The sequence below is a fragment of the Canis aureus genome, chromosome 1, assembly GCF_053574225.1.
Source record: "Canis aureus isolate CA01 chromosome 1, VMU_Caureus_v.1.0, whole genome shotgun sequence".
Classification (NCBI taxonomy): domain Eukaryota; kingdom Metazoa; phylum Chordata; class Mammalia; order Carnivora; family Canidae; genus Canis; species Canis aureus.
Window position 1 is genome coordinate 56,889,682 of NC_135611.1, and position 27,400 is coordinate 56,917,081.

Below are 27,400 nucleotides of genomic sequence, written 5' to 3' on the forward strand. Positions count from 1 at the left end.
CAGCTGCCAGTCTGCAGTGAGTGAGACCATCCCCAGGCCGATGGCAGCTTCCTAAACTAGCTCCTGCTTCAGAAGGAGAAAACGGTACTGAGTTCAGCTAATTTCCCATCACATTCTGAAAACCACTTCTTGGTTCCACCCAGTAGCACATGTCCCACCGATAGGGATGCAGGCACGCACGCCCTTGTGCATGAGCCTGGATGGCACTGAATGCTCCGAGCCAGCCAGCCTCTTCCCATCCTGGCCTGTACCTGGACTCCCACAGGATGGCCTGAGCGGAGTGCTGTGGTCCAGACAGGCTCCCTATGTCCTGCTGGAACCATCCGCATGGTGCGGGGACCCCCTGGAGCCACCCTCAGATCCTGAGTCCCCCACTTGCCCATGAGCCAAGTCAGCTCAGATGTCCACATCCCGCCTACACTGCTGAAGGCCAACCAGCCCCACAGGCACTTGCGGCCCTAAAGCCACTTTCTCATGGGGCCCCCAGAGCCCCCAGCACAGCATGCACCTCACTGTCTACTGGAGACCCTCCTGAGAACCCCAATTCCTGAGGCCAGACCCAGCTGCCGCACACTGCATGGGCTCAGCTGCGGGAAAACCAAGTCCTCTTCTTGATATTTCACACCCAGCATGTTTTGCTTGCTTTGCTCCTGAAAGACTAAATCCCAACCTTCCCTGTCATGACCCCAGGTCCCCACCTCATCTCGTGTGTGACTGGCACCTCTCCACGGAGACCACTAACAGCTTTCACACTAAGATGCTGCTGCCCTGAGATGCAAAGAGCTTGCCCTGGCCCCGTGGGCTAGTGGGCACGTGCCGCAGGGGAGGCTCAGCACCCCCACCCCCCGCAGACAGGTCCCTGGGCTCCCAGGCTCAACACCTACCATCCGAGTCCTCCTGGCCAGGGTTGAACACAAGCCGGCAGTTGTCCCTGTCATCGGGGACACCATCATTGTCATCGTCCGAGTCACAGGCGTCACCCTGGCCATCGTGGTCGTGGTCGGCCTGGTTGGCGTTGGAGATGTAGGGGCAGTTGTCCTGGTTGTTCTGGTGTCCGTCCTCGTCGATGTCCTCATTGTTGTCACACTGGTCTCCCACGAGGTCATTATCCACGTCGGTCTGGGGGACAGAACAGGGACCCACGTGAGCCCCCGGGGACGGGCTGTGCCCTCTGCCTTTCTTGCCAACTCTCCGTGGGCTCGTGACATAGAAAGAGGACTGGAAAGAATTAAGGCCACAGAATCAAGCGCCTTTGTGACATCGTTTGCAGCCGTACACCCCACGCACGGCAGCAGGACGTTACGATCGCTGCGTCTTCCAGAGCAAAATCTGGAAGAGGGAAGCAGCTCCCACGTTTGCTGCAGGGAAATGGGAAGATAAATGGAGGAGGCACGGCTCCCTCCAGCAGGGGAGGCGAAGGCACCCACGCATTTGGCCCGGGGCCACCGAGATATGAGAGTGGAGCGCCGGGTTCAGTAAATGTTTTCAATTAAAATTATTGAAAAGCCTATGCTGTCACTTGTTGGCAGCGCTAACGGAAAGCCACAGGCACGTCCACCGACTACTGACGAGGCCCTCGGGCCCCTCGTGCCCCTGGACACACCCGGTCCATCGCGCCATCAATCACCTGGTCGGGGTTGTGCACCAGGGGGCAGTTGTCGCAGTGGTCACCCACACCGTCCCCGTCGGTGTCTCTCTGGTCGGTGTTGTAGACGTACGGACAGTTGTCCCTCTCGTTGAACACATCTGCAGGTTTTCAAGAGGAAACACGGAAGTGGGCTGAGTTTAGAAAAAGCCCAGAGCCTTCCTACTGCATTTAGAGCAACTTATAGCCAAGCTTTCATTTAATAAAAAAGGATCTAAGATTATGGTGAAGTGTAAATATTATTGGGTTTGTGGAAGACCATATGTCAGATTTCCCATTAAAGTTGAGATCCCCTTAGTTTAAACCAGAGGCGCTCTCAGCCTTCCGGGAAAACGCTGCACACTGAGCTGTGTTCTCACGGTGCAAGCTCTGAGTTCACCGTGTGGACTGTTTCCCTCCCATCACCTTGAAAATATGGCCTGAGCCCCAGACACTGAGTGGCTCCTGGGGTTCGACTGCCTCCTCGTCACCCGTTTGCTATGTGGAGGGAAGTGATGGCGGCAGAGACTGACAGGGCTTCCAGGTGTGATGAATCCTATCAATGTTGGAGTCTTGGAACGTGACTTAACCCCGTGCACAACAGCAACCCCAAATATCACAACCACCGAGTCAGAAGGAGCGCGTGGGACAGGCTGAGGCGCCTCCCGCCCGGCCAGCTGGGACCCCAGGGATGGCACAGGGAGGCCAGTGAGGACGGGTCCCCAGGAGGGCTGGCACGTGCACCAGCTGCCATGGGGAGAGAGGTGCCCGTCGGCCCTGGGCCCAGCCCACAGACGCCCACAGGCAGGGCGGACCACCATAGGGACAAGGGCTGCTCTGGAGGGCGCCAGCCTCTGCAGCGGAACACGACCTGGACTTGTCGGACGTTCCTGACACCCAGGGGTCCCCCAAGGGCAGCTTCACCGTGGCTGACTCGTGAATGGTTGGAACCAAGGGTGCGGGTGGAGAATATCCCAGGACAGGGAGGCAGCTACTACCATCAGACGCGTCTCAGAGGCGCGGTGTGGCAAGGACACAGGACAGCGCTCCTGGGGTTCGGAAGGGGGTAAGCACGAAGGACACAGGGAACAGGACCAGGGGCTCGGGTCACAGGAAGGAAGATGCCACACCTGCCATCTTAGGAAGGGAGGACCCGAGGCTGGAAACGTCCCCCACTGGCCTCAGGAAGGGACGGGCCAGTGAGGTTGGGCTCCCGCGAGTACAGCGGAGGCGCCGTTGAACCTCGCGCCAGCCCGTGGATGCTGCGAGCTTACACCAGGCCCACAGGAGGACACCGACACGCGAGGCCGTAAACCCGCATCCAGGGCAAAGAGCAGGACTGACCGTCTCCGTCAATGTCCACGGAGCACGCGTCCCCCTCGCCGTTGTTGTCCGTGTCGATCTGCGCGGGGTTGTGCACGTACGGGCAGTTGTCACAGCGGTCTCCAACCTCATCCTTGTCGTAGTCAAATTGCCGGGGGTTGAAGAGAAGCTGGCAGTTGTCCTACAGAAAGGGAAGGGAAGAAGCCAGGACACCGCGTGGGGTTGTACGGGGCTGCAAGTCACGGCCGCATGCAGGGCGGACACCCTCGCACCCAGAGCCAGCCAGCCCCGGCCACGCTTTCTTGCCACCTAACCATTTTGTGATTATTTATACATTAAATATGCCTCCTGCTCAAATGTTGAGATTTTCTTATGGCAAAGATGATGTGGTACGTGCATGATGGTGAGAACAGATACATCCACGTCACAGGCGTGAGCCAAGTGAGTGATGGATGCGGGAAGGGAGATCACAGACACGTACGGCGGCCTGAGTCGGAGCTCTCCTCCCCGGCCACCCGCTCCCTAGGCCGACAGCAGTCCCGCTGGACCCACCTTCTCATCGTCCACGCCGTCGTTGTCGTCATCATCGTCACAGGCGTCCCCAGTGCCGTCCTTGTCAAAGTCTTCCTGCCCAGAGTTAGGCAGCAGGGGGCAGTTGTCCTGCAAGCAGAGGACGTGCCCGAGTTATACAACACGCAGGGGGCAGGGGAGCGACCCCGTCGGCTCAGAACTGCGGTGTCAAGGTCAGGAGCTGTCCTCAGGGAGGCGAGGCCGTGCTTGGGGACGCCGTACCGCTGCCGTGGGTCCAAACCAGGGTCACTCGTGGCACTTGCCCAGGACCCCCGTGACGCCGCCACACAAGAGCAGAAGCCATGGGAGCGAGGGCCCTGCTCTGGAAGCCTGGAGGAGGGCAAAGCCCGGGGGTCCCCTTCCTCCCACAGCGCCAGCTCACGCGCCCTCCGCCCTCCTCGGCCAACGGCGCCAGGAGTCAGGTGTGGACATCTGATCGGAAACTGAGACGTAGAGTCCAAACCATCTCCCCAACCAGCTCTTCACACGGTGGGTAACTGGGTGTAATTAGGAAGGACATTTCGTTTCACTCCAACTCCGACTATGTTATAATTCAAACCCAACTGGATGGTGAAGCACGCATTTCAGTTCTGTTCTCCAGCTGCCACAGAATCCCAGAGTCCACATACGCAGCGGGGACCCCGGGTCCCACACAGGTCCCACCCGGGGCCAGGTCTACAGCCCGCTGCCATCACACCCAGGCTCCCCCAGACTCGCAAATGTACCAAAACGGGAGCCCTGCCCAGCAAGTTACCGCCTGGAGACAAGAAGCCACAGGGAGTGAAGGGAACCCCCCAGAGCTCCCAGATGTTCAGACCCTAGAATTATCTCCGATGGCCACAGCCGTCCCATGTGGGAATCCCTGGATGGCGGGAGGTGGTGGACAGGAGCACCTGCAGGTCCCGCGCCCCGGCCCTCACCTTGATGCAGTGGTAGGTGGCGTTGGTGGCGCAGACCAGGTTCTTGTTGGGCCAGCCGTCCAGGTCCGAGTCCTCCCCGCAGATGAGCCCGTCGCCCGCGTAGCCCGTCTGGCACTCACACTTGTACATGGGGTCGCTGAAATGCCCCAGGTAGATGCACTCCGCATGCCTGTGGCAGGCGTGAGTCTTGTCCTTGCACGGGTTCTCAGGCTCACACACCTGTGGGGAGAGGGCCGCGTGGTTAGGACACGGCAAGACCCTGTCCTCAGGTGCAGGGGTGGAGGCAGGCACTCGGGGACAGGCGCAGGGATGCAGAGCTGCCCGGGGGTGCTGCAGGGACAGCAGGTGCTGGGCAGACCTCCAGGACTCGGAGCTGGGCTCCCTCTGGAGGCAATTCCCAGGGGCTCTGGTGCAGCACCTGCAGGGCGTCCGAGCCCACAGATGACCGTGTGGTCAGCAGCGTGCAGTGGCCCCTGCGTCCTCTCGGGCTCCTCTCAGGCTCAGCTCTGTCCCCACCAGGGTGGTCCGGTCAGGCTGGTGGACAGGCTCCAACAGCCCTCCACCTGCGTCGTTGCAGTCAGCACCTCCCGCTGCCTCCTCCAGGGAGTCCGCCCTGTTCTTCTCTACATCCCCTCCGCCCAGGGCTCTGGGTTCTGCCCAACTGATCTACAGCCTTTCCCCAGAACACAGAAGGCCCGGTTGCTCACCTGCTTCTCGGTCCTGGCTGCCTCCAGGCCGACGCCGAAGGGCTGGCTCCCTTTGTAGCGAGGGGGGCACGGCAGGCAGTGGAAGCCTGGATTTGTGTTGACGCAGCGGTGGGCCTTGCTCGTGGTGAAGCAGACGTCCGTGACCACGGCGCACTGCAGGATAAGCGGGCGTGAGCCCCGACCCTGAGTCCGCGGGCGCCCCATCCCCGGGGTGGGCACCCACCTCATCCAGGTCCTCACAGTGCGTGCCGTTGCCCAGGAAGCCCACGGGGCAGGAGCCGCAGGACCAGGACCCGTCGGGGAAGCTGCTGCACTGGGCGCCGGGGAAGCAGGGGTTGGATAAGCAGCCGTCTGCGGGGAGGACGCGGAGCCAGGTGAGCTCGGGCGAGCACCGCCGAGCAACTCACAGAAGGACGGAAGTGCCGCCTGCGCCCCAAGAGGCTCCGCATCTGCCCAGGACTCCGGCTCAGCCACAGGGAGACTGAGTTATTCAGAGGGAGCCGGCGGCTGGCGATGTGCCACCGCGATGCCGGGCCCCCCAAAGTCACCACCTCCCAGAATAGGTCCTTGGCGGTAAACATATCGAGGCTACGCAGGCACGTGGACAGTGGTTGTCACACCAAACATTCTGCACCGTGCATTTCCTGTTTTTACAAAAAAACACTGAGGAGCGGGCTGATGAAAGCAGCCGTCATCACGTGTGCAGAACTGCGCTTTCTTTTCTGTTTTCTACTGTTCTGCTTTTAATTTTACATTTTCTATTTTTCTGTTTGCAATCAGAATAAAAACCCGGTGGCTTGTTCAAAGAGCCCTCTGGCTGCAGGGTCCAGACCACAGGGACGGATGTGAGCGAGTGGCGGGGGCAGGGTGTGCCCCTCTCCCCACACACCTACCTATGGGGCAGCTCCTCTTATTACACATCTGTTGCTCCTTGACATCGCCCACGCAGTCCTTGCCGCCGTGCTGGGGCTCGGGGCTGTTGCAGACGCGTGTCCGCTCCCGGATCCCCCCGGCACAGGTGACGGTGCAGGCGGACCACGGGGACCAGGGGCTCCACCGGCCATCGACTGTGGACAGAGAGCACAGACAGTCGAGGGGAAGGTGACCCACGCAGGGGCTCCTAAGGGAAGAGCCAGGTTGGAATGGGGTCTCTACCCATGGTGGGAACATTAGGAGGTGTCTTTTCGGGGCCCTAAGCTCAGGGGTAATGTAGATGACAGATTGCACTTGGCTTGGTTTTCAGCTCCAGGAAGAGAGATCACACGGGTGGGCCTGCGGGCATGGTGCGTGGAGACCGGGTGGTCAGCCAGGGCCGGCGGGCACAGGGAGGAGCTCAGGTGCATTCTAGGGGACCCCAGAGAAGGCACCTGCACTCTCCTTTCCCTGGCTGCCAGCGTGCAGGCATCGGGCATCGGAAAGCTCTCCCAGTGTCCTGGGTCCCAGGTCTGGCTTGTCCCCCGCGGCAGGGGAAGTTGTGCCCCCCCAGCATCCCACGCCATCTACATGTCCCCCAGGAACGGGCACACAGCAACTGTTCCCATGGTCTGGCTGGTGTTCCCCTGAGTCGTGGCTGGGCTGTCCTTTAACCAAGCTAATCAGATGAGGTCAGAGCTCCCAGGTAACTGAGGTCACCCCAGGCCACCTTCCAGCACGGTGCCAGTGGGGGACGGCAATGCCCCTTCTGCGTCATCCTGGACAGGAGTGGGCCTGGCCCCGGGGCCCCGGTCCAGCTGTCTGCAGTGCCCGCTCCCGCCCGGCCTTCACCCCACTCACTCGGACAGGGGACGCCCTGGCAGCCTTTCGTCTCACGGCCGCTCCCTTTGCAATTCTTGCCCCCCATCTGGGGGACAGGCGAGTTGCAGAGCCGGATGCGCGTGATGTTGCCGACACCGCAGGTCACAGAGCAGGAAGACCATGGCGACCAGTGGCTCCAGCCCCCGTCCTGCCGGACTAGCACATGGGGGCAGGAGGTCCTCAGGGGAGGCTGTGGCCTGGGCGTCTGCTCACACACAGTGGTGGACAGGAAGACGCGCAGCAGGAGAAGGACAGGAGGACACGCAGCAGAAGGACAGGAGGATGTGCAGCAGGAGGACAGGAGGACGTGCAGCAGGAGAAGGACAGGAGGACGTGCAGCAGGAAAAGGACAGGAGGACGTGCAGCAGGAGAAGGACAGGAGGACGCACAGCAGAAGGACAGGAGGATGTGCAGCAGAAGGACAGGAGGACACACAGCAGAAGCACAGGAGGATGTGCAGCAGGAGGACAGGAGGACCCACAGCAGGATGACAGGAGGATGCACAGCAGGAGAACATGAGGATGCGCAGCAGGAGAAGGGCAGGAGGATGTGCCACAGAAGGAAAGGAGGACACGCAGCAGGAGGACAGGAGGACATGGAGCAGGAGAAGGACAGGAGGATGCACAGCAGGAGAGAGTGCATCCCCTGGCAGCAGCCCCCAGACAAGGTCCCGGGTCCCCTGACAGCAGCCTGCCCCCACCGGCCCCAGAACCCCATTGCTGGCAACACCAACCCCGACCCCGACACAGCTAAGCCCCGACACTCACTGCGATTGTCGCACTTGCCCAGGCTGCAGGCCCGCGTCTGGATGGATGGCCCCAAGCAGGTGTTGCTGGTGACATCACAGGACCGCCCTCTCTGCTGAGTGCCGGAGCCGCAGGTGGTGGAGCACTCGGTCCACTCGGCCCACGGGGACCAGCCTTCCTCGCCGTCCAGCGCTGGGTGGGAAGCACAGGAGCCCATCAAGCCTCCGCCCGGTGCAGCCCATGAGGCGGCTCACAAGGTGGACCCCATGTGCTTCGGGAGGCAGGTGTGTGCGTGTACACCTGCCCCAAGCACGCTGCCCAGCGGGGCCACCACCAGAGTCACCCGACGTCCACACCTGGTCGGGGAGCAGGGGCTGCTCTCCAGGCAGGACAGACGGCACGTGGGGATGCGGACAGAGCGCTGCAGAGGCCACGGCGTCTACCGTCTGCACACGGAGCCGCTCTAGTCCCCCGTGTCAGGGAAGGGGCCTACGGATTCCTTAAGGTGGCTCAGGAGAGAGAGTCCGGAATCACGTCTACACGGGGTCTCACTGGACTAACAAGGTTTCAATAGCTTCCCTCCTCACCTCCACGGCTGTGTTACGTGCGATAATGAAGTTGTTCAACTTTTGGTTGAGATTACAGGTCACCAAATTTAGTACCAAATAATTTAAATCAGGGAAGTTAAATAAAAAGGGAATTTCCCTTAAAGAAAGTCTTCAGAGCGAATGGCAATCTCTGAGAAAGAGAAAAGACGGGGTCTCCAAGGGAGGGATCTTTCCTGGGAGCCACAAACGGCACCACTTTCCGGCCGTCATATTCGGGTCGTGTGCCGAGCGAGGATTAAGTGTTCCCAAAAGCAGGAAACAAGACAGTACGGTCATGGAAAGGGCTCTCGATGGCGCGGAGCACCTCCCTGTAGCCCGAATCGGGCCCCTGCCTGTCGGGGTCATATTCTCATCTCACGCCGCCCGTCCCGACGGGAGGCACATCTACCTCCTAACGTGCACATCAGACACAGACGGGTCTACTTGAATATTGTCTGTTTTAACCATAAAACTAACCCTGTGTGTGGGGATAACCATCCCATATTTTACAGATAATGAATCTGAGACCCGAAAAGTCATATTTTGCTCCAGATCACAGTGGCGGAGTCCGAGCACATCTCCACCTGCCCCCCGAGGGCGCGTGAGAAGGGGAGGGGCCCGCGGGCAAAGCCTGCAGGGCGTCCCCAGCCTGTGACCTCGGGCTCGCAGCCCCCAGACCAGGCCACCAAGGATAGAAACCAGCGAGAGGTGAACCAGGGCATTTCAGAATAAACATCCCAGGGGGCAGGGACGCCAGCGGGGTGGCGGGCACGCTCACACAGGGAAGGAGGGGAAGGGGCCCACGTGGGTCACAGAAGGGCAAACGCAGCGGAGCCCAGCGGCAGGAGAGCAGGGCGGTGGCGAGCGGCTGGAGGGTGGGACCCGAGCCGGGACAGGGCGCCTGCTGAGGGCTGTAAGCCAGTGCCCTGTCCTTGCACCGTGGCCACCGAGCCCAGCTTCCCCACCGAGAGGCGACAGGACAGGACACTGACTGCAGTGGTCCTGGTCCGGCTCCTGGTCCCTGTGGCCATGCGTGTGGACAGCTCGGGTCCTCCCCGCCATCCGCTCTCAGGTGCAGGCCCCTCCGCGGGCTGCGGGTCGCAGGCACTAAGGGGTGAAGCGGCGGGCGCCCCGAGCTCCACGGCGCACTTACAGTGGAAGCAGGATGGGCAGCATTCTCCTTCCACAAAGGACGGGTTGGCGCAGGTCGCCGGCGGGCAGGTGATTTGGTGGCAAACGGTCTTAAATTTCTGCAAGCAGAGAAAGGTCCGTGTAATGGTCATTTAACAGAACAAGCTTTGGTGTGAGGGCTGGACTGGAAGGGCCGGAAGGACGCTGGGCCCACCCCGGCGACCTTGTGGGCACCGCGGGCAGGAGGGCCAGGGCGGCGTCGCCCACTGACCCCCAAGGCCACCCGCGGTGGAAGCCGGTGAGCTCATCACGGAGGGGAAGAGGCCAGGCTACCTACCGACCCCCGCGTGGGCAGTGACCTCACCTCCAGGCCCCGCAGACCCTCCTGGAGTTACTCACACTGGCCGCCTCCCCCCAGCCATCTCTTGCCCCCTTCATGACCCAGGACAAGCCAGTCACCTCCCGGTGCCCGGTTTCTTCTGTGTGAAGCAGCCAGGCGGTCGGAGCCTGACATAGGGTCAAAGCCACTTGCACAGCCCCACACTCAGCCTCCTGACACTCCTGCACACGGCCTGCCTGCCGCCGCGCCCCTGGGGAGCCTGGGACCCCGGCCACCCCGCACTGGGCCTCTCTGCCCACCCCGCGGGGAGGGCTCCCCGCGCCTCACCTTGCACGTACACTTCGTGCAGCTGTCCACCACCCAGGTCTCGTTTTCCGCGAAGAACCGGCCGTCCTGCCAGCACGCGGACATGTTCCTCGTCTTGGGCGGGCCGCCAATGAGCTCCCAGAGAAACTGGTTATCATTGGACTGGAAGATTGGGGGGGATCGTTGAAGTGTAGACAAGTACAACGTACCCACTCTCCGTGCTCCTGCACCTTCTTAACCGCAGCGCGCCCGCGGCCTGTATGGGGCTCTGTGTGGGGCGACACAGCCCCATTGGGGACACGGGATCAGATCTAGGTGGAAGGGTCGTGTCATCTCGGTCGAGGGGGGCAGGCCAGCCGCCGTCGCCCTCCATGGCTCCGCTCGTGCGTCAGCGCCCAGCTGACACGGTGGGAGCTGCCCCTGCACGTCTGCCCAGCAGCTCCAGCCCTGGGGCGCCTATGCCTCGGGGTCCAGCGGCGGCGACTGGTGCTGGACGGAGACGGGGCCTCCTCGCCCAGCGCCGCTGAAAACTAACGCTCCACTCGTGAATTCATGCGCGCCTCCAAAAACAACCGACCTAGCCTGATGACACAACAGCAAGGACATGTGTGGACCTAATTCTTACTGTCACAGACCAGAGGGAAAGTTACTGGGTTTTAAACAAAATCAAACAAGTGAAAGGGCCGTGGACTGCCAGCAGCAGGTGTTTCCAGAGCCCCCTCCCTGCAATGCTCTGTGAGTTCGTCTCCCCACCCGGGGCTGCTGAGTGGGGGCCACAGGCCTCGTGAAAATCACAAGAAAGTCAGGGTCCTCTCTGAAAATGCACAGAAACACACTGCTGGTGAGGTTCTGGGAGGTCACTCATGTCCCTGCCCCCCAGTCAGGCAGACTCGTCCCAAGCCCTTCTTATTCCCCTGCTGCCCCCATGAGAGTCCAGCCTGCAGGGGTCTGAGGCTGCGATGCCCACAACGCCCCCAGGAAGACCCCTTGTCCTGCCTCCGAATTCCTAACTTCCTCCCCGCAAACCGTGGGCAGTGCTGGCGGTGCGGTTGGAAGTCCTGCCCCGTTCCTGCCCAGGGCCAAACCCCAGAAGGTGCACAGCCTCCTGTGGGGGCCTCCCAAGCAGCGCCCTGGCCTCTGCACGAGCTGCCCTGGCTGTGCCCTCTGCAGAGCGGCTCTGCGACGCCTCCAGGGCAGGAGGAGACCCCAGACCTGCAGACCTCCCCGCCCTGCTCTCCCCCCACTGCCTGTCTGGCTCTTCATGGGCACCACCTGCCCCCGTCCCCTGAGCCCAGCTGGGAGCGCGTCCCAAGGGAGCCTGGCTCCGTCAGCCCCTCTCCTAGGCTGGCACACCTCTGAGACCCTGGCTTCTCCTGTGCAGCTGCACCCTGACCCCCACCTCCCACCCTCCCTCTCACTGGGGACACGAGCATCCCCTGGCTTGGAACCGTCCTGAGGATGCAAAGCCCCAGGGCATCTGTCGTTCAGAGTCCTCCGTGCCCCCAGCCCTCCCTCATCGCCCTGTTCCCACCCGACGCCCCGTGAGTGCAGGGGTGCGTCCCCACCAGGAGCTGCCAGCCTGGGACCCACCACTTTCCGCAGGTTCTCATGCAGCTGGTTCACGATGACGTGCAGCCCGGACAGCTCGGTGATCATGGTGCTCAGCTCCTCGCAGGAGCGCTCGCACACCTCCGGCCTCTGTTGGGCGCCCGGGCCCCCGTACTCGGGGCCCCCCTGGGGGCTCAGGTGCAGCGTCTCCGTGTTCTCACTGATGGCGTTGGCTTCGGCTGCGGGAAGCACAAGGCGGGGTGAGTGCGGCCTGGACACATGGAGGCGGCGCCCAGACAAGGCCGGGCCCACACCGCGCCCGAGGTCCACCCCAGACGGGCGGGACGAGGGGTGGCACTGTGTCCATCACGGCCCCCGCTGGCAAAGCAGGGCTCTGCCCACAGCGACACCCTGCCAACAGGGCCTGCCGGCAGCCGGACACGCGGGGGTGGCGCCCAGGACAGGACCCAACAGACGCCAGAAGCCCTGGAGACTGTCCGTCTGCACACGGGCTGGAGCTCTGCCCCCACCAGTGACTCAGCCGGACGACAGGTGGCGGTCTCCCTCTCCGAAGGCCCTCACGTCTGTCCCCACCGGAGTCGGCCTCCACCCACACGTTCTCGGTGAATCCCGCGGCCCCAGCAGCTCCTCTCTTGCCTATTTCTCTATCCCAAACATCCTTTATTTAGGCCCCTCGCTCCGCATCAAGGCGGATTCAAGTAGTTTGGCAGACGTTGCACTCACGGCCTGTCTGTGGGCCTTGCAGCATCCCCGGGAGGGAAGGACAGACCCCTCAGAAGAGCCACTGGGGGATTCGCTGCCCCTGGAGCCGCACAGACTCTCTGGGGTCCTCCCCACGGAGTGGCTGACACAAGCTGGAAACTGCCTTGGTCCCATCCAGAGACGGGGTCGTCCCCCGTGGGAGCCGGGCCAGCCTCGACATGGCCGTGGCCCCCAGCACGTGAGTGTCATGGGGGTTAGATGCCCCACGTCTTGGTGGCTCCATGCTGAGTCACGCCTTGCTAATGCCCTCATTCTGCTGGGGTTTTATTCTCAGTCATAAATCCTCGCTGCTGTCGCAGTGACCTTGGGAGCTCCCCTGCCCTGCTGGGCAGCCGGGGGCGTGCACCACACCAACATAAGCACGTCTGTCCCTGCACAAGGGTGTCAGATTGAAAACAAGGCCTCACGCACGCACTCACCCCACGGCCCACGGCCGCCTGATTCTAGACTGACCCCAGAGCACCTCCTCAGGACTCAGGATGGGTACCCCACCATCACAGAGTCCGTCCCCCTGTGACAAGAGGTGAGGCAGGGTCACCAGCAGTCAGGGCTGGGACCGGGATTGGAGTCCCCTTGTCCTGCCATGGAGGGTGAGGGGTCTCTGCACCCTGCGGAGCTCAGCCCCAATAGTGACACTCAGCTTTCCCGTAAACACCAGCACAGCCCCCTCGGGTCAGAGCACCTGAGGGCCACCGTCCTCTTTCTCCGTGTCTGTGGAACCTTCCTGGTGCAGTTACTGTCGGATGTCCATTTACTATCCTAGCCTTTTCTGAACTTTCTGCTTTGTGATGGCCACATTCTCCCTAAAAAAAGGCAGTGGCTTAAATCACAGGGACAAGCAGTCGGCCTATTAGCTGGGCTGCGCCCCATTAGCTCCTACAAACCAGAGGCTTGTGACGGGAGCCTGTGCGACGGGGCAGGTGCTGCGGACCTCTCTCCACTCCACGGTCTGGCCAAATATCGCTATCCAGATTCCCTTCCTGCCCCATAGTTCAACTGACAGACAGTGGAAGATGGACAGATGGACAGGTGCACAGCCTCAGGAGTGACTCCCGGCCCACGCGGCTCGCCCAGCACCAGCACAGTGGACACCCAGGGGGTCCAGCGTCTACTCAGGGCTGGGTACAGCTTGCAGCTCTGGGGAGTGCGGGTCGCGGAGCTGCCATCAAGCATTACAGATAGCACATCCTGCGTGCTCTGGACACATCGATCCATCACAAGGGAATGATTTAAACGTGTCAGAATGTACGGTTGACACAAAGGGTGTCAATGAACATAAATCCTGCCCTGGAAGACCAGGGTGGGGACGTGGGACAGCCGCCCACAGGGAGTCACACCTGGTCACTGTGGGACCTCCCCCGCCCGGGACCGCGGCTTCTTTACTGAAAAACTAACAAGCCCGTCTCAAAGGCATTTGAAGATTCACTGACATTGCGTGTAAAGAGCCCAGCAGAGTGGAACTTCATCAAGTAAATGCTCAAGAACGTGTTGTCAAATTATGGCTGCAGGTAAATGCAGAAGGCAAGGAACAGACGCCGTGAGATCATCGGCCAGTGGTTCAAGCAGCGTCGATGTTTTCAGGATGGGATCTGTGGGCAACTCTGAGGAGCGTGAGGAAACCTCCCTAAACCTAACGGGGCCAATATCTGTGGTGTTAGCTTACAGAGATGATGTTCACACGTTAATTCATGGGGAAATTTGCATGAATGCATGTTCAAATGCAGGAGTTGTTTTTTTGGCTTGTAAAACTGATTATTTTGGATTATTAAAATATATTCAAAGTTAATCTTTCAAGCACTTTATCATTTTCAGATGTCAGTATGTCTAAGTTAACCAGCAAACTCACTCAAACACAATAATAGCACTTTATTAAAATATTTTTTCTTAAGTCCCCACTAGGGTGTCCCCATATACACACACACGTACATATATGCACACATATACATGCGCACAGGCACACATACATATACAGACTCATATGCACATATATGGATACACATGCGCACATATGCACATGCACACACAGAGACACACACATAGGCAGATACACACATATACAGACACACGTGCAAATGCACGGTTACATACACACATACATGCACACAAAGACACACAGGCACACACAGATGTACAGACACACAGGCCTATAGAGATACACAGAGACGTACATGCATGTATACAGATACACACATGCACATAGAGACACACATACACACATGTACAGGATCACAGAGACACACATGTATAGACACACACCCAAACACATGCACGTATACAGATACACATGTGCACATATGTGCAATGTGCATGCACAGAGACACACATAGGCAGAAACACATGTAGAGACACATGTACTGATACACATATGCACACACAGACACACAAGCACACACACGTATGGACACACAGTACCATAGAGAGATGCACACACAATGCACATATACATTTATAAACACTCATGCACATATATACATGCACATAGAAACGTGCACATACATATACAGGCACACATGTACAGACACACATGTGTACAGGTACACATACATGCACACATGTGTATAGACATGCACAGACGCACTGAGTCACACACAGGCATACGCATACACACACTCACACATACACGCACACATGGATATATACACACCAAGCACACACCTCATAGTAGAAATCCATCCAAGACAAGAAAGGAAACATGAAGTACGTTGTTCAAAACACACCTACCTCCCTGACTTTGCTGACAACCTTTCTTGCTCAGAACATCTTCCACTGAGTTTTCAAACACTAGGTGGACATTCTGCAGCAGACCCTAGAAATGCATGTGAGGAGAGAAAGAGATCAGTGGACACGCATCAGATGTCTGAAACTAAGTGACATTTAAAAAATACAAGATAGGATCTTAAAGTAGACAGAGTATTTCCTTCTGTGCTTTTACACCCAGCAGGTTTGAGCTCTTTACCACAGGTTTTCCTGTGTCTGGTACTTCTGATGCTTTGCTCTCAGCGTGGCAGAGATGAGGGACCTTACGTAGGAAGACAGTGAGGGTGGCCCTGAGACACGTGTGCTAAATTCTGTCTTCCCAACACATCCAGTCGGACACTCTAGGCTGCACTTCCTTTGCAGGGGCCTCTGATGGCTCCTGGTGTCTGGCTGATGGTCTAATCACAGACGTGGACAATAGGTCCCATAGGTGATAGTGCCTTCCACACCACCAGCGGTCAGTGGCTCATGCAGCAGAGGCCACAGGAGCTTCCTGACAGTCACCAGATGTGAGTTCAATGACTGGTGAGAATTCTCGCTTTCTACTCAAATAACTGTATTTAAATACGCATTTATTTGCAAGGAAGCCACACATGGTGGGGAGAGGGGGACAGTGCAATGACACTTGTTTGCAGGCTCTGAATGCTTGTGATTTTAGAATGATCTTCCAAAAAATATTTAGCATGAATGTATTTTAAGATGAGCATGGTGGCACATGGGTGGCTCAGTGACTGAGCATCTGCCTTCGGCTCAGGTCGTGATCTTGGGGTCCTGGGATTGAGTCCCAAGGGTCCCCTCGGGGAGCCTGCTTTTCCCTCTGCCTGTGTCTCTGCCTCTCTCTGTGTCTCTCATGAATAAATAAAAATCTTTTTTTAAAAAGATGAACATGATACTATCCTCTTATAAATCAACAGCTGTTTTCTTAAAAAGCATGGCTGCTAACCGGCTCTCCTAGCGTCTCAGGGCTAAATGGGGAGAGGACATTGGGTTCCACATACAGAGCCTGCGGTTGCCAGAACATCTGAAGGAGGCTGATGCCTTGGTCACCAAATCAGTCTTTAAACTGGAAACCAATGACTGTTTGCACAAGTAAGAAAGCACCTGGGACTATTTGCTCTGTGTATTTGTGGTTGAGAAAGGTGTGTGTGTGTGCATGTGCCTATGTATGTGTGTGGTGGTGTGAGTGTGAGAGTGTTCATACACATGCATGTGCATAGTGTTTGTACACTCGCTTGTGTGTGATTGGATGTGCATGTGTGCATATGTCTGCATACACACATGACATTTTGTATGTGTGCTCATGTGTGTGCCCACAGGTGCGTGTGCCTATGTATGTGTGTGGTGATGTGTGTGTGAGAGTGTGCACACATGTGCATATGCAATTTGTATGCATGCATGTGTGATCCGGTGTGTGGGCATGTGCATGTGTACATGTGTGTGCACATGCACATGTGTGGTTATGTGCATGTGAGAGTGTGCACACATGTGCATGTGTACAGTGAGTGCATGTGTGTGACTGGTGTACATGTGTGTACATACACACGTGACATTTGTACATGCATACCTGTATGTGTGCTCACACGTGTGTGCATATGTATGTGTCTCTGTGTGACCACACATGGTATGTGTCCCCTGACCTGCTCCAAAATGGGCATCAGATGAAGAGGCCCCCGCCGGTCTGCTCCCGGCCAAGCCAGCTCCCCGGCTCCGAGCCTCTACCGCGGGCCTGCTGCACGTCCCCCAAAGTCCTCTACCGCGGGCCTGCCGTACGTACCCTGAAGTGACTGTCCCGAGCAGAGCCCTTGGCCACGTACATCCTGGTCTTTTCTGTCCGCAGCTGCTCGTAGAAAGGCTCGTCCAGCGTGAAGCTATCAATCAGGTCACAGCCCACGTACAGGCTGTAGGTGTCCCCCGTCACCTGCACAGTGACATTCTTCCACTGCGAGTCAGCCAGGCCCACGTCCTCCAGGGAGATGACGTGCTGGGTGCCGTCTATCCAGTAGGTGAGGTCCAGCGTGTCTGCCGGGCCGTTGGAGACAATCTCGAATTGCCGCTGGGCGCCGGGGCCCTCCAGCGCCAGGAGCGTGCCCCGGGACTTGGGGTCCTGCTTCAGGCTGGCCGTGAGAAAGAAGCCCTCCTTCTGCCGCACGATCTTGGCGATCCTGCTGAGGTAATCTGCGCTCACCGGCGGGATGTAGTCAAACCGGACGAAACGGTACGCTGGCACGCTGGGGTCGGGCCCCCGGAACTGCTTGGCCCCGATGGTCTTTCGGTTTATGTTGCTGATCCTGAAAAGGTCGAAGGCCATGTCCTCGTCCTGGTCACCAGCTGCCGGGGGCACAGAGCAGGGAGGTTACGAGCAGGCGGGGCAGCAGACCGGGATCTCGTGTGCGAGGATCTCATGTGCAAGTGCGCTAATGAGGCGCCGGTGTCCCTCTGGTCCCCTCCCTTCTCACCAGGGTGCTTGTGGATGCTGTTATGCAAAACCGTGATCCTCTCTTTCTGGGGCTGCTTCCCCACGTGGGGCCCCCGAGACAGCTGCTGGTTCACGGAGCTCGCTTCCCTCCGGGACTGCGCGGGGAGCGAGCGCCAGGAGGCGAACCCAGCACTCTGTCTAGATGGCCTGGCACTTTCCGCAGCCGGACTTTTCTCAAGAGAGGAGGCGCCGCCCTGAGCGAGGGTCTTGCACACCTTCCCAGTGCACCCCACTGTCCTCCCACCCACATCAGGGCTAAGCTACGACCCTGTCCCTAGAACACATCCTGCCAAAGAAGTGGGAGTCTAGGGCAGCCCAGGTGGCCCAGCGGTTTAGCGCTGCCTTCGGCCCAGGGCGTGATCCTGGAGTCCCGGGATCGAGTCCCACGTCGGGCTCCCTGCATGGAGCCTGCTTCTCCCTCTGCCTCTGTCTCTGCCTCTCTCTCTCTCTCTCTCTGTGTCTCTCATGAATGAATAAATAAAATCTTAAAAAAAAAAAAAGTGGGTCTCTGCCCTTGCTATCACAGGCTGCTTTCTCATGGAAATCGTCTGACTTACACAAGCTACATGGGTGTCTCTTTATTTTGCAGGAGGTGTATTCCGCAACTCTTACTGAATGCTCGAGGTAAGGCCCCGAGGCAGTGTTGGGGCTCAAGTCCACAAATATGTGGTTTTAAGTCACCCTTCTGAAGGACTAACAGAAAAGTGAGCAGACCGTCCCAAGATGACGGTTAAAATAACTCAAAATAATTTACTCAACAGAATGTTTAAAGGAAGCACAGCTTTCTGCCTTCTAGAGGGTGCATTAAAACATCATATCCATGGAGTTGCTGATCAAAGTGAGAACTCCACCACCTTTATTTTTTTTTCCACCACCTTTAATAGAGCCACTTGGTAATCCAGCAGAAATCCTTAAAATAAAGCCTCCGACTCAGCAATTTTATTTTCGGAACTTATTCTCAGACATAATCACAAGTACTAGTAGAGATGAATCACAACAGGATTCCTGGTGGCATCGTTTACGCTAATGATGATAAAGTAATGATGGAGATGGAGATTGGTCTAAAAAATGCCAGGGTTATCTCTTGATGGAATATTACACGGTCGTTAAAAACCATTTGTATGAAAATAAGCACACGGGGAAATAGTTATATTTTCAAGTAGGAAAAAACGTGGAAGAAAAGAGTTCTAAAACATCAAGCACTTCCACGGTTATAAATTCAGCATGTAAAAAAAAAGGCTCAATGTGCACAGCGAAAGTTGCATCTCTAATCTAATACCTAGACTTCCCCAAAATAAGTCATTTCCTATTATATAGCCTTGAAAGTAAGTAACTACTACTTTAATGGAAGTTCCAGATGTTCTGAGGAGCAGCGGCCACGTTACCTGCTGGGGCCCGAGCAGCCCCGACGACCGGGAGTGCGGCCCACACTCACCTTGAGCGCTGGACGAGGCCCAGAGGGCAAGCAGCACGAGCGCCCCGAGCATCCTGCCGTCCACAGCCGAACCCTGCGGGGGAATCAGACTCCTGTTACGTAGGCGCACACGGTGGCAACTTTCCGTGGCACCTGGAATTTCCACTCAGTAAACAGCTTGTGCATCGGAATCAAAACCAGTGCATTTGTGGGAAGTAAAAGCTAGATAAGGAATTAGCTTTCAAAGAGGGCTCTTGTAATTGTAGCTGATTTTTGTTGGACCAACACGTGTTGACAAAGCTCTGTGCTAATCACCATCTCAATATTCACATGATTTGATCCTCATAATGACCTAGGGGCCAAGTGCTATCACTATCACGCCCATTTTACAGATGAGAAAATGAAGAACCAGCAATGTTCAGTGCTGGCCCAGAGCCACCAGTCCTGGTGAGACGTGTGACCAGGACTTAAACCCAGGACGCGTGAATTCAGGAAAATGTCAGCATTGTTTAGAAAATCAACTACGAAGACATTTCTGAGCAAATAACCAAGAAAAAAAAAAGTTGTGCATAAGTTAAATAGAATAAATATTAGCTGTATGCAGGAAAAATAAATTTAATTTGGTGTATCATAACCACAAAAAAACATAGCATTCCACTTAGCAATCACTTTTACTCGGCTGTTCTGTTTTCCTGCAGGCCTGTTTTTCCATTCTTGAGGATTTTCAGTTGGCGTGGTTCAGGCCAGCAGACGCAGGGCCAGAACTCAGGAGACCTGGACAGAAGCCCGTCCGCTCTTAACCCCTGCTCCGCCTGGGCTCTCCCGCGCCAGCACCCGCCGCGGGCACGTGGGGCACAGAGGTCCCCCGGCAGGAGCTGCTTCCTGCTCTGGACCAAAGCCACGCGGAGACCCTGACCGCTCCCTGAGGACGGCAGCAGAGCTCGGGAGCGTCGCAGGGTCGGGGAAACCCAGGGAGTGTCCCTCTCCGGGAGGCTCAGTAAATGGGACCCGGTCAGCTTCCTGGGATGCAGGAATGTGCCCCAGGAGCAGAGGCCGTTCTGCAGGGCCCCCGGCCCCTCTGAGGTCTGCGCAGCCTCAACACAGACAGGTCCCTGTGCCTGGGTGCTCTCGAGTGCCGCATGGTGACACGGCGGGCTCCAAGCCGGGCCGGGACGGCGGCCTCCTCAACCTCCCCGCCTCAGTCCCGTCACCTGCACAATGAAGAGTAGTCACCTGAAACATCCCCTGACGGGCGCGGTGAGAAGGGAGCTGAGTGGGTTCAAACCGTGAAGGGTGCATCGCATGGCAGCGCGGGCACCTGCTGGACACGTGGCTGCCCCCAGACCGCGTTCCCTGGGCTTTCCAGCACAGGAGGGACATGATCGTTCTGGTTCTCAAAGGAGTGAGGTCACCCGTAAGCCTCCAAAGTCAGAATAACACCTGGCGCTCAGGGAGCTGCACGTAAGTGCTGCCAGTGTAAACTGGGGTGAGCACATCAGGCCCCCTGCCCAGATGTGTGCGGTCCGTCCCCTGCAGACGGAGGTGACAGCCGCTCCAGCAGAGGGTGGCTCCGTCCAACACGCACTTTCTCAAGCGCTGGAGGCCCGGCTTCAACAGAGCAAACTGGACTCTCCTGCTCCCCAAATCCAGCCTCTGACCCCTCAAAGAGGAGTGTCCCTGGGTATCGGGGTGGATAAATGAGTGAGAGGCGGTCCCCTCGTGTCTCACGGGGTCACCACAGCAGGACCATGAGCCGCGGGGACTGCCACTCTGTGTCCAAGGCTGCTCCAGGGCAGTGCTGCGTGCACGCCGTGTCACCCACCGCACGCGGGACAGATACACGGACACACGCTGCCCTCGCCGTGCGCTTTGCTTCCACGCACTCAGGGTGTAATGTCGGCTCTGTTTCCCCAAGAAAGGTTTTCAAAGCCTCTCTGCAGCGGAATGTAATTAGAACTCACGAGGGGCTTCTAAAGTTCTTTTATATCCGCAAGCTAAGGGACAATGAGTTTGCTGAGCCACATGTAGTCCCCTCCCTCGGGACCCCCCGCCCTCACCGTCCCCCCCCCAGGCCACACAGCAGCCTCCTGCCACTATCCCAGCCCACACGTCTGTGCAGAGCCCCCCTCCCCTGCAGCCTCCGCCGGGCTCCCCGGTCCTCGCACACTTCCCTGGACCTGCGGCAAGTACTGTCCATGAACAACGTTCAGGACGCTCCTGGGCTGTTAGTAACATTTAGAATTGGAGTCTATGATGTCCCGGACCATGTCCTCACTTTCTCAGGAGGATTTTTCCAGGACGACCCCCTCCTGGCCCCCATCAACGACAGACATCCCTGCGGGAGCTTCCTACTCCGCAGCCGAAAGCAGGCTCGCAGGCAGGTACGCTCGGGAGAGCCACAGGGACCTTGCGACCGCACGACAGCCAGGAAAGCTGCCAGCACGACCAGAAGGTTCCCCGGGGCTTCCTGGCATCCGCTCTTCGCGCCACATGAACCCGAGTTAACAGTCAAGCCCCCACCTTACATTAGGAATCTGTTTGGCACTTTTCCCTCCTCCCTCTTTAGAAATCAAAACAGCCTCTTATGAAAACTAAAATACGATGTCACAATTTTGTAGTGATTTTATCAAGTGCTTACCGGTGCGGGAGCCAGCGGTGACGCGAGGGCCGGTGCAGCGCGGGGACCGGGACCGAGGCCGGAGGAGGCTCAGCCCTCCCTGCAGGCGAGCTGGGGTCGGCCCGCACTGGCCGCCGGGCAGCAGCCGCTGCTTTATATGCTCCGGTCTCCGGGGTGGTGCTGTCAATCAGACACGGAAGGAAGCACGTTTAATTCATCCTTCGAAGGAGTGACATAATCCCCCTCCGCATTCGCTCTGAGCACCTGGCACAGGGGCGCTGGTGCCGCCCCGCTCCCCCCTGCCCTCCAGCTGGGGGACAGCAGAGGAGGAGCCACATGAGAAGGGAAGGCAAGCGCTCGCTTTTCCTGTCTTCTCTCAGGAAATAAAATGCTATAAATACAACCAGCAAGATTGGCTGGAACTCCCCTTTTTGCTTAAGACAAAAATTGCAAGTTCTAGAGTTTTAAGTAAGTTTCACATCAGCCAGACGGAGAAGGGATTTCTAACCCAGACGAGTCACAATCACCGCGATGCAAACTGATGCATCCCTGGAAGGAGTTGATGTATGGATGAAGCTATTGCATGGCTGGATTCATTTATCACGTGCAGAATAAATATTGGATCAAAAAAAGAAGTTGGAAAATGTTATTTTTGCACTTAGGTGACTGAGAAATAGGAGAGGGAGGATTTACTCCATCCAAGTCCTCACTGTGCTGTCGAGACTGCATAGGAGGCCTCCCCGCAGGTGCCAAGAATGGGGCCACATCCATCCGGGACTTTGTCCCCAGGGCCATGGACACCATCATCAGCTCCATGGGCTCACCTGGACAGGCACCTTGAAGGATAAGGACTCGAGAATAATAATAGTGGCAGCAGTCAGACACCCTGCCCCTCACCAGAGCTCAACATTGAGCCAATGTGGACAGTGGTCAGAGGGAGGAAGACCTGATCAGACGGAGGTGGAGGTGGACAGAGGGAGGAGGAGGAGGAGGACAGAGGGAGGAAGAGGTGGACAGAAGGAGGAGGAGGTGGTCAGAGGGAATAGGAGGTAGACAGAAGGAGGAAGAGTAGAGAGGAAGGAAGAGGTGATCAAAGGGAGGAGGAGGGGGGCAGAGGGAATAGGAGGAGGACAGAGGGAGGAGGAGGTGGACAGAGGGAAGAGGTAGACAGAGGGAGGAGGAGTAGGGAGGGAGGAGGAGGTGTCAGAGGGAGGAGGAGGAGGTCAGAGGGAGGAGGGGGGGCAGAGGGAGGAGGAGGAGGACAGAGGGAGGAGGAGGAAGACAGAGGGAGGAGGAAGAGGTCAGAGGGAGGGGGAGGTGATCAGAGAGAGGAGGAGGGGGCAGAGGGAAGAGGAGGAGGACAGAGGGAAGAGGTAGACAGGAGGAGGAGGAGTAGGGAGGGAGCGTGGACAGAAGGAGGTGGACAGAGGGAAGAGGAGAGAGGGAGGAGGAGGTGGACTGAGGGAGGACAAGGGGGCAGAGGGAGGAGGTAGACAGAGGGAAAATGAGTGGAGAGGGAGGAGGATATGGTCAGAGGGAGGAGGAGGAGGACAGAGGGAGGAAGAGGTGGTCAGAGGGAGGAAGGGGTAGTCAGAGGCAGGAGGTAGAGGGAGGAAGGAGGAGGAGGTGGTCAGAGGGAAGAGGAGTGTAGAGGGAGGAGGATATGGTCAAAGGGAGGAGGTAGAGAGAGGGAGGAGGAGTCTAGAGGGAGGAGGAGGTGGTCAGAGAGAGGAGGGTGGACAGAGGGAGGAGATGGTCAGAAGGAAGAGGAGGACAGAGGTAGGAAGAGGTGGTCAGAGGTAAGAAGAGGTGGTCAGAGGGAGGAAGGGGTGGTCAGAGACAGGAGGTAGAGGAGGAGGATATAAGGAGAAGGAGGTGGTCAGAGGGAGGAGGTAGACAGAGGGAAGAGGAGTGTAGAGGGAGGAAGACGTGGTCAGAGGGAGGAGGATGGGGTCAGAAGGAGGAGGAGGTGATCAGAAGGAGGAGGAGGAGGACAGAGGGAGGAAGAGGTGGTCAGAGGGAGGAGGACGTAGACAGAGAGAGGAGGAGGAAAGAGGGAGGAGGAGAGGAGAGGGAGGAGGATGTGGTCAGAGGGAGGAAGACCTGATCAGAGGGAGGCGGAGGTGGACAGAGGGAGAGCAAGGTGGTCAGGGGGAGGAGGGGTGGTCAGAGGGAATAGGAGGTAGACAGAAGGAGGAGGAGTAGAGAGGGAGGAAGAGGTGGTCAGAGAGAGGAGGAGGGGGCAGAGGGAAGAGGTAGACAGAGGGAGGAGGAGTAAGGAGGGAGGAGGAGGTGTCAGAGGGAGGAGGAGGACAGAGGGAGGAGGAGGAGATCAGAGGGAGAAGGAGGTGATCAGAGGGAGGAGGAGGAGAGAGGGAGGAGGAGGGGGCAGAGGGAGGAGATAGAGGGAAAAGGAGTAGAGAGGGAGGAGGATATGGTCAGAGGGAGGAAGAGGTGGTCAGAGGGAGGAGATGGTCAGAGAGAAGAGGAGGACAGAGGTAGGAAGAGGTAGTCAGAGGGAGAAAGAGGTGGTCAGAGGGAGGAAGGGGTGGTCAGAGGCAGGAGGTAGAGGGAGGAGGAGAAGGATAGAAGGAGGAGGAGGTGGTCAGAGAGAGGAGGTAGACAGAGGGAAGAGGAGTGTAGAGGGAGGAGGAGGTGGTCAGAGGGAGGAGGAGGGTAGACAGAGGGAGGAGATGTGGGGTCAGCTCACAGGCTTGTCCAGGGCAGAGGGCACCCATGCTCCCTGGGCATCAATGTCCACTACAATAGAAAGGTCAAGTTTCCACTAAAGAATATTAAAGAGTGTATGAAGTGAGGCCCCCATGGAAGTTTATTAGCAAGATAACATCGTGCGGCACCTGACACTTCACCTGGGTCCCTGTTGGGATCGAGAGCATCAGGCTGGGGCCATAGAGGGGCCAAGGGACAGCAGGAAGCACACAGCCCAGCAGCTGTGACCCAGTTCCTGGAGCTTCTGCATGGTATTTGAGGATGGGGCAGGTAGAGATGGGGACTGCAACTGGATGGATGACGATCCTTGCTCACTGTGCATGTTTTTAAGGTTTTATTTATTTATTTATTTGACAGACAGAACATGAACAGGGGGAGGGATAGAGGGAGAGGGAGAAGCAGACACCCAGCTGAACAGGGAGCCTGACATGGGGCTCAATCCTGGGACCCCGGGATCACAACCTGCGCTGAAAGCAGACACTTCACCAACTGAGCCACCCAGGCGTCCCTCACTGTGCATTTTTGAAAGTCATTTTACCTAATATAGCTCTTCATTTATCACCTGGTGGAGAGTACCAATTTCTGATGTACAAAGAATGTGCGTGTCTGAAGGTAACATACCTTCCTGTGGCCAGCTAGTTGATAGTGAAGTTATCTTTTGAAAAAAAAAATAGAGAGAGAGAGAGACTCTGCACCACTATATTAGTTATCTGCAATTGCAAAGAAGAATGTATAACCACATTTCCCTTAAAGAATCTTCAGTAAATAAATGTCCATTTATCAGTTTATCTTATTTTGCTTACTGGTTGGTCTATCTGTGGCCAGAAAGTGCAGGTTATACCCTCATTCTTCTGTATCAGCCAAAGATGCTCTGAATGCATTTCTTCTTCTATTTGTGCCCTGAGCGGACACTTACTGAGCGGCCCTCTTAGACCTGCCATCCAGTGGGTGTTCCTGCGACAGGTAGATCTTCTGGTCCATGATATTAAGACGAGCTTTGTGGAGGGGAGCAGGCTGCTGTCTGATGCTGAGGACGTAGCATAGAGGGGGGTCTGAGAAGAGCATGACAGGGACCGCGCAGGGCCATCCTCCAGCCCTGGCCTGCAAACATTCCCATCCAGTGACCCATGAACACCAGAGGCACAGCCAGCAGACTCCCGACTGCGGTGAAGCCAGAACAGATAATACATTGGATGATGGAGCAAAAGGTCTCAACAGGCTAAAAAATGGGTTGAATGTGACCATCAGAAATGTCAGAATGAGAGGTTCCTAGTTCTCTGTGGACACTGGGTGGGGCCCGGCCAAAGTTTCTAGAACATCTGACTTAGTGGGAAACGGATTTGTTTGAGGCAGGAGACACAGGGGAGTTGAAAAGAGGCAGGTGGACATTCAGGACAGCAGGACTGGTCCTGGGGACAGAGCATGACCTGGAGAAGCAAATGATGCAGAAGGAGCCCATGGGGATCCGGGAGGCCTGAGCAGCCTGGACCAGAACCCCGGCAGGCCCTCCGGCCTGGGAACACAGGAAGGAGTGACAGGAAGGCCCAACGTAAGGCAGAAAAGCCACCCGATGGAAGTGGCATCACCTGCTAAAGAGCTCAAGTCAATTCCCATCTGTGTCCTGAGGTCCCGCTGCGAGGTGGGCACTGGCTGAGATGTGAGGACACACAGCAAGGTGATGGGGCTGGTTGTACCTCAAGGGGTTCGCAGACCAGCATCCGACAGAGGGCCAGCCTCCCCCAGAGGAGCACAGAGCCCGGGCCTCTCGGGACCAGACCCAGGCCCACACCTGCCCTGCCAGTCCCGCCTAGGGGACGGCTCCGGCCACGTGTGACAGCCGGTCATTCTAGCTTGTGACTAGAAGCTGTGGCTGTGGCAGAGGTCTGGACTGTGAGGATCTTGTGACTGTGACCGGTCATCAGGTCTCGTGATGGAGGACAGTCAGTCCGAGCCTGAGGACAGAGGAGGAGACAGGAGTGCACAGACCTCCACACTAGAGCCCAGTCAGAGAGCTGGTTCTGGAATCAGGCCCAGCCCAGAGTCCCAGCATCGAGCCTGGTAGGAGTGGGGCTTCTAAGCTGCTGACCCGGGGCTGAGAAACACTCCCACCTAGGGACGCCCGGACCGGGGACCTCTCCGAGTCTGAAGATCGGAAATCTTGGGGCAGCTCAGTCTGGAGAATGAAACAAAGGCCACACTCAGACCAAACTTCCCCTCTTCCAGGGCATCCTCCACAGAAGTGGGGTGAGGGTGGGGACCCGGCCCTGGGACCCGCTTTTGGGCTGTACTCATGCAGGACATGCTCAGTGTCACCCCCCACCCCCAGGTCCTGGCTATACTGGGCCCAGGCTCAGGTCCAGGCACTGGATTTTAGGAGAAAGGTGACCCTGGTGCAGCCCTTGACAAGGACCCCAGGGTGCAGAGCTGGAGAACGGCAGGGAAATGGAGTTTGTGGTTTCTGGGGCAGATTTAGAATTTATGCACGAAGGAAGCAGGATTAGGATTCCTGCTCCCTGCTCACAGCTGCCTGCGGCGCCACAGCCTCCATTCACAGGCGACACTGAAGCATCCACGGGCTGCTGGGCACCCACCCCCCAAGGGAGACGCAGTGGGGGTCCATGTGACAACCAGGGGCTCGTGGGAGAGGGGTCCACACAGCAAGGGGTCTACACAGAGGGTGCAGTGGGGCTGGGGCTCCATGGAAAGGCAGGCCCGGTCCTGGCAGGCCAATCGCTGTTGCCCAGTACATATTAGATGCTCAATTAATATCTTTGAGTTGAAGGATGAAGGACTGGATTCACGAACCAATTAACAAAGTGGCCTCTAATGTCTTTTCCATGTGAAAAGTGAGAGCAGGTTTGTTTTTGTTTTTGTTTTTTAAGATTTTGTTTATTTATTTATTTGACAGAGAGAGAGACAGAGCACAAGCAGGAGGAGCGGCTGGGGGAGAGGGAGAAGCAGGCTCTGCGCTGAGCAGTGAGCCCGGTGTGAGACTCGATCCCAGGACCCTGAGATCATGACCTGAGC

General features: G+C 57.5%; 1 protein-coding gene across 1 annotated transcript in view; it reads right to left on the reverse strand.

The window, feature by feature from the left end:
• THBS2 (thrombospondin 2) overlaps positions 1-22,004 on the reverse strand; it is a 29,033-nt gene extending 7,029 nt beyond the window's left edge. The window contains exons 1-17 of the mRNA XM_077900182.1: positions 21,665-22,004; positions 19,048-19,120; positions 16,911-17,464; positions 15,101-15,185; positions 11,639-11,835; positions 10,070-10,210; positions 9,425-9,521; positions 7,706-7,876; positions 6,918-7,094; positions 6,038-6,211; positions 5,368-5,495; positions 5,145-5,297; positions 4,438-4,656; positions 3,500-3,607; positions 2,969-3,128; positions 1,628-1,746; positions 885-1,119 (exon numbers count right to left, since the gene is read on the reverse strand). Coding sequence (XP_077756308.1) covers positions 885-1,119; positions 1,628-1,746; positions 2,969-3,128; positions 3,500-3,607; positions 4,438-4,656; positions 5,145-5,297; positions 5,368-5,495; positions 6,038-6,211; positions 6,918-7,094; positions 7,706-7,876; positions 9,425-9,521; positions 10,070-10,210; positions 11,639-11,835; positions 15,101-15,185; positions 16,911-17,464; positions 19,048-19,099 — 2,770 coding nt within the window. The 5' untranslated portion in view covers positions 19,100-19,120; positions 21,665-22,004. The remainder of the gene's footprint in view (positions 1-884; positions 1,120-1,627; positions 1,747-2,968; positions 3,129-3,499; positions 3,608-4,437; positions 4,657-5,144; positions 5,298-5,367; positions 5,496-6,037; positions 6,212-6,917; positions 7,095-7,705; positions 7,877-9,424; positions 9,522-10,069; positions 10,211-11,638; positions 11,836-15,100; positions 15,186-16,910; positions 17,465-19,047; positions 19,121-21,664) is intronic.
• Positions 22,005-27,400: the final 5,396 nt, after the last annotated feature.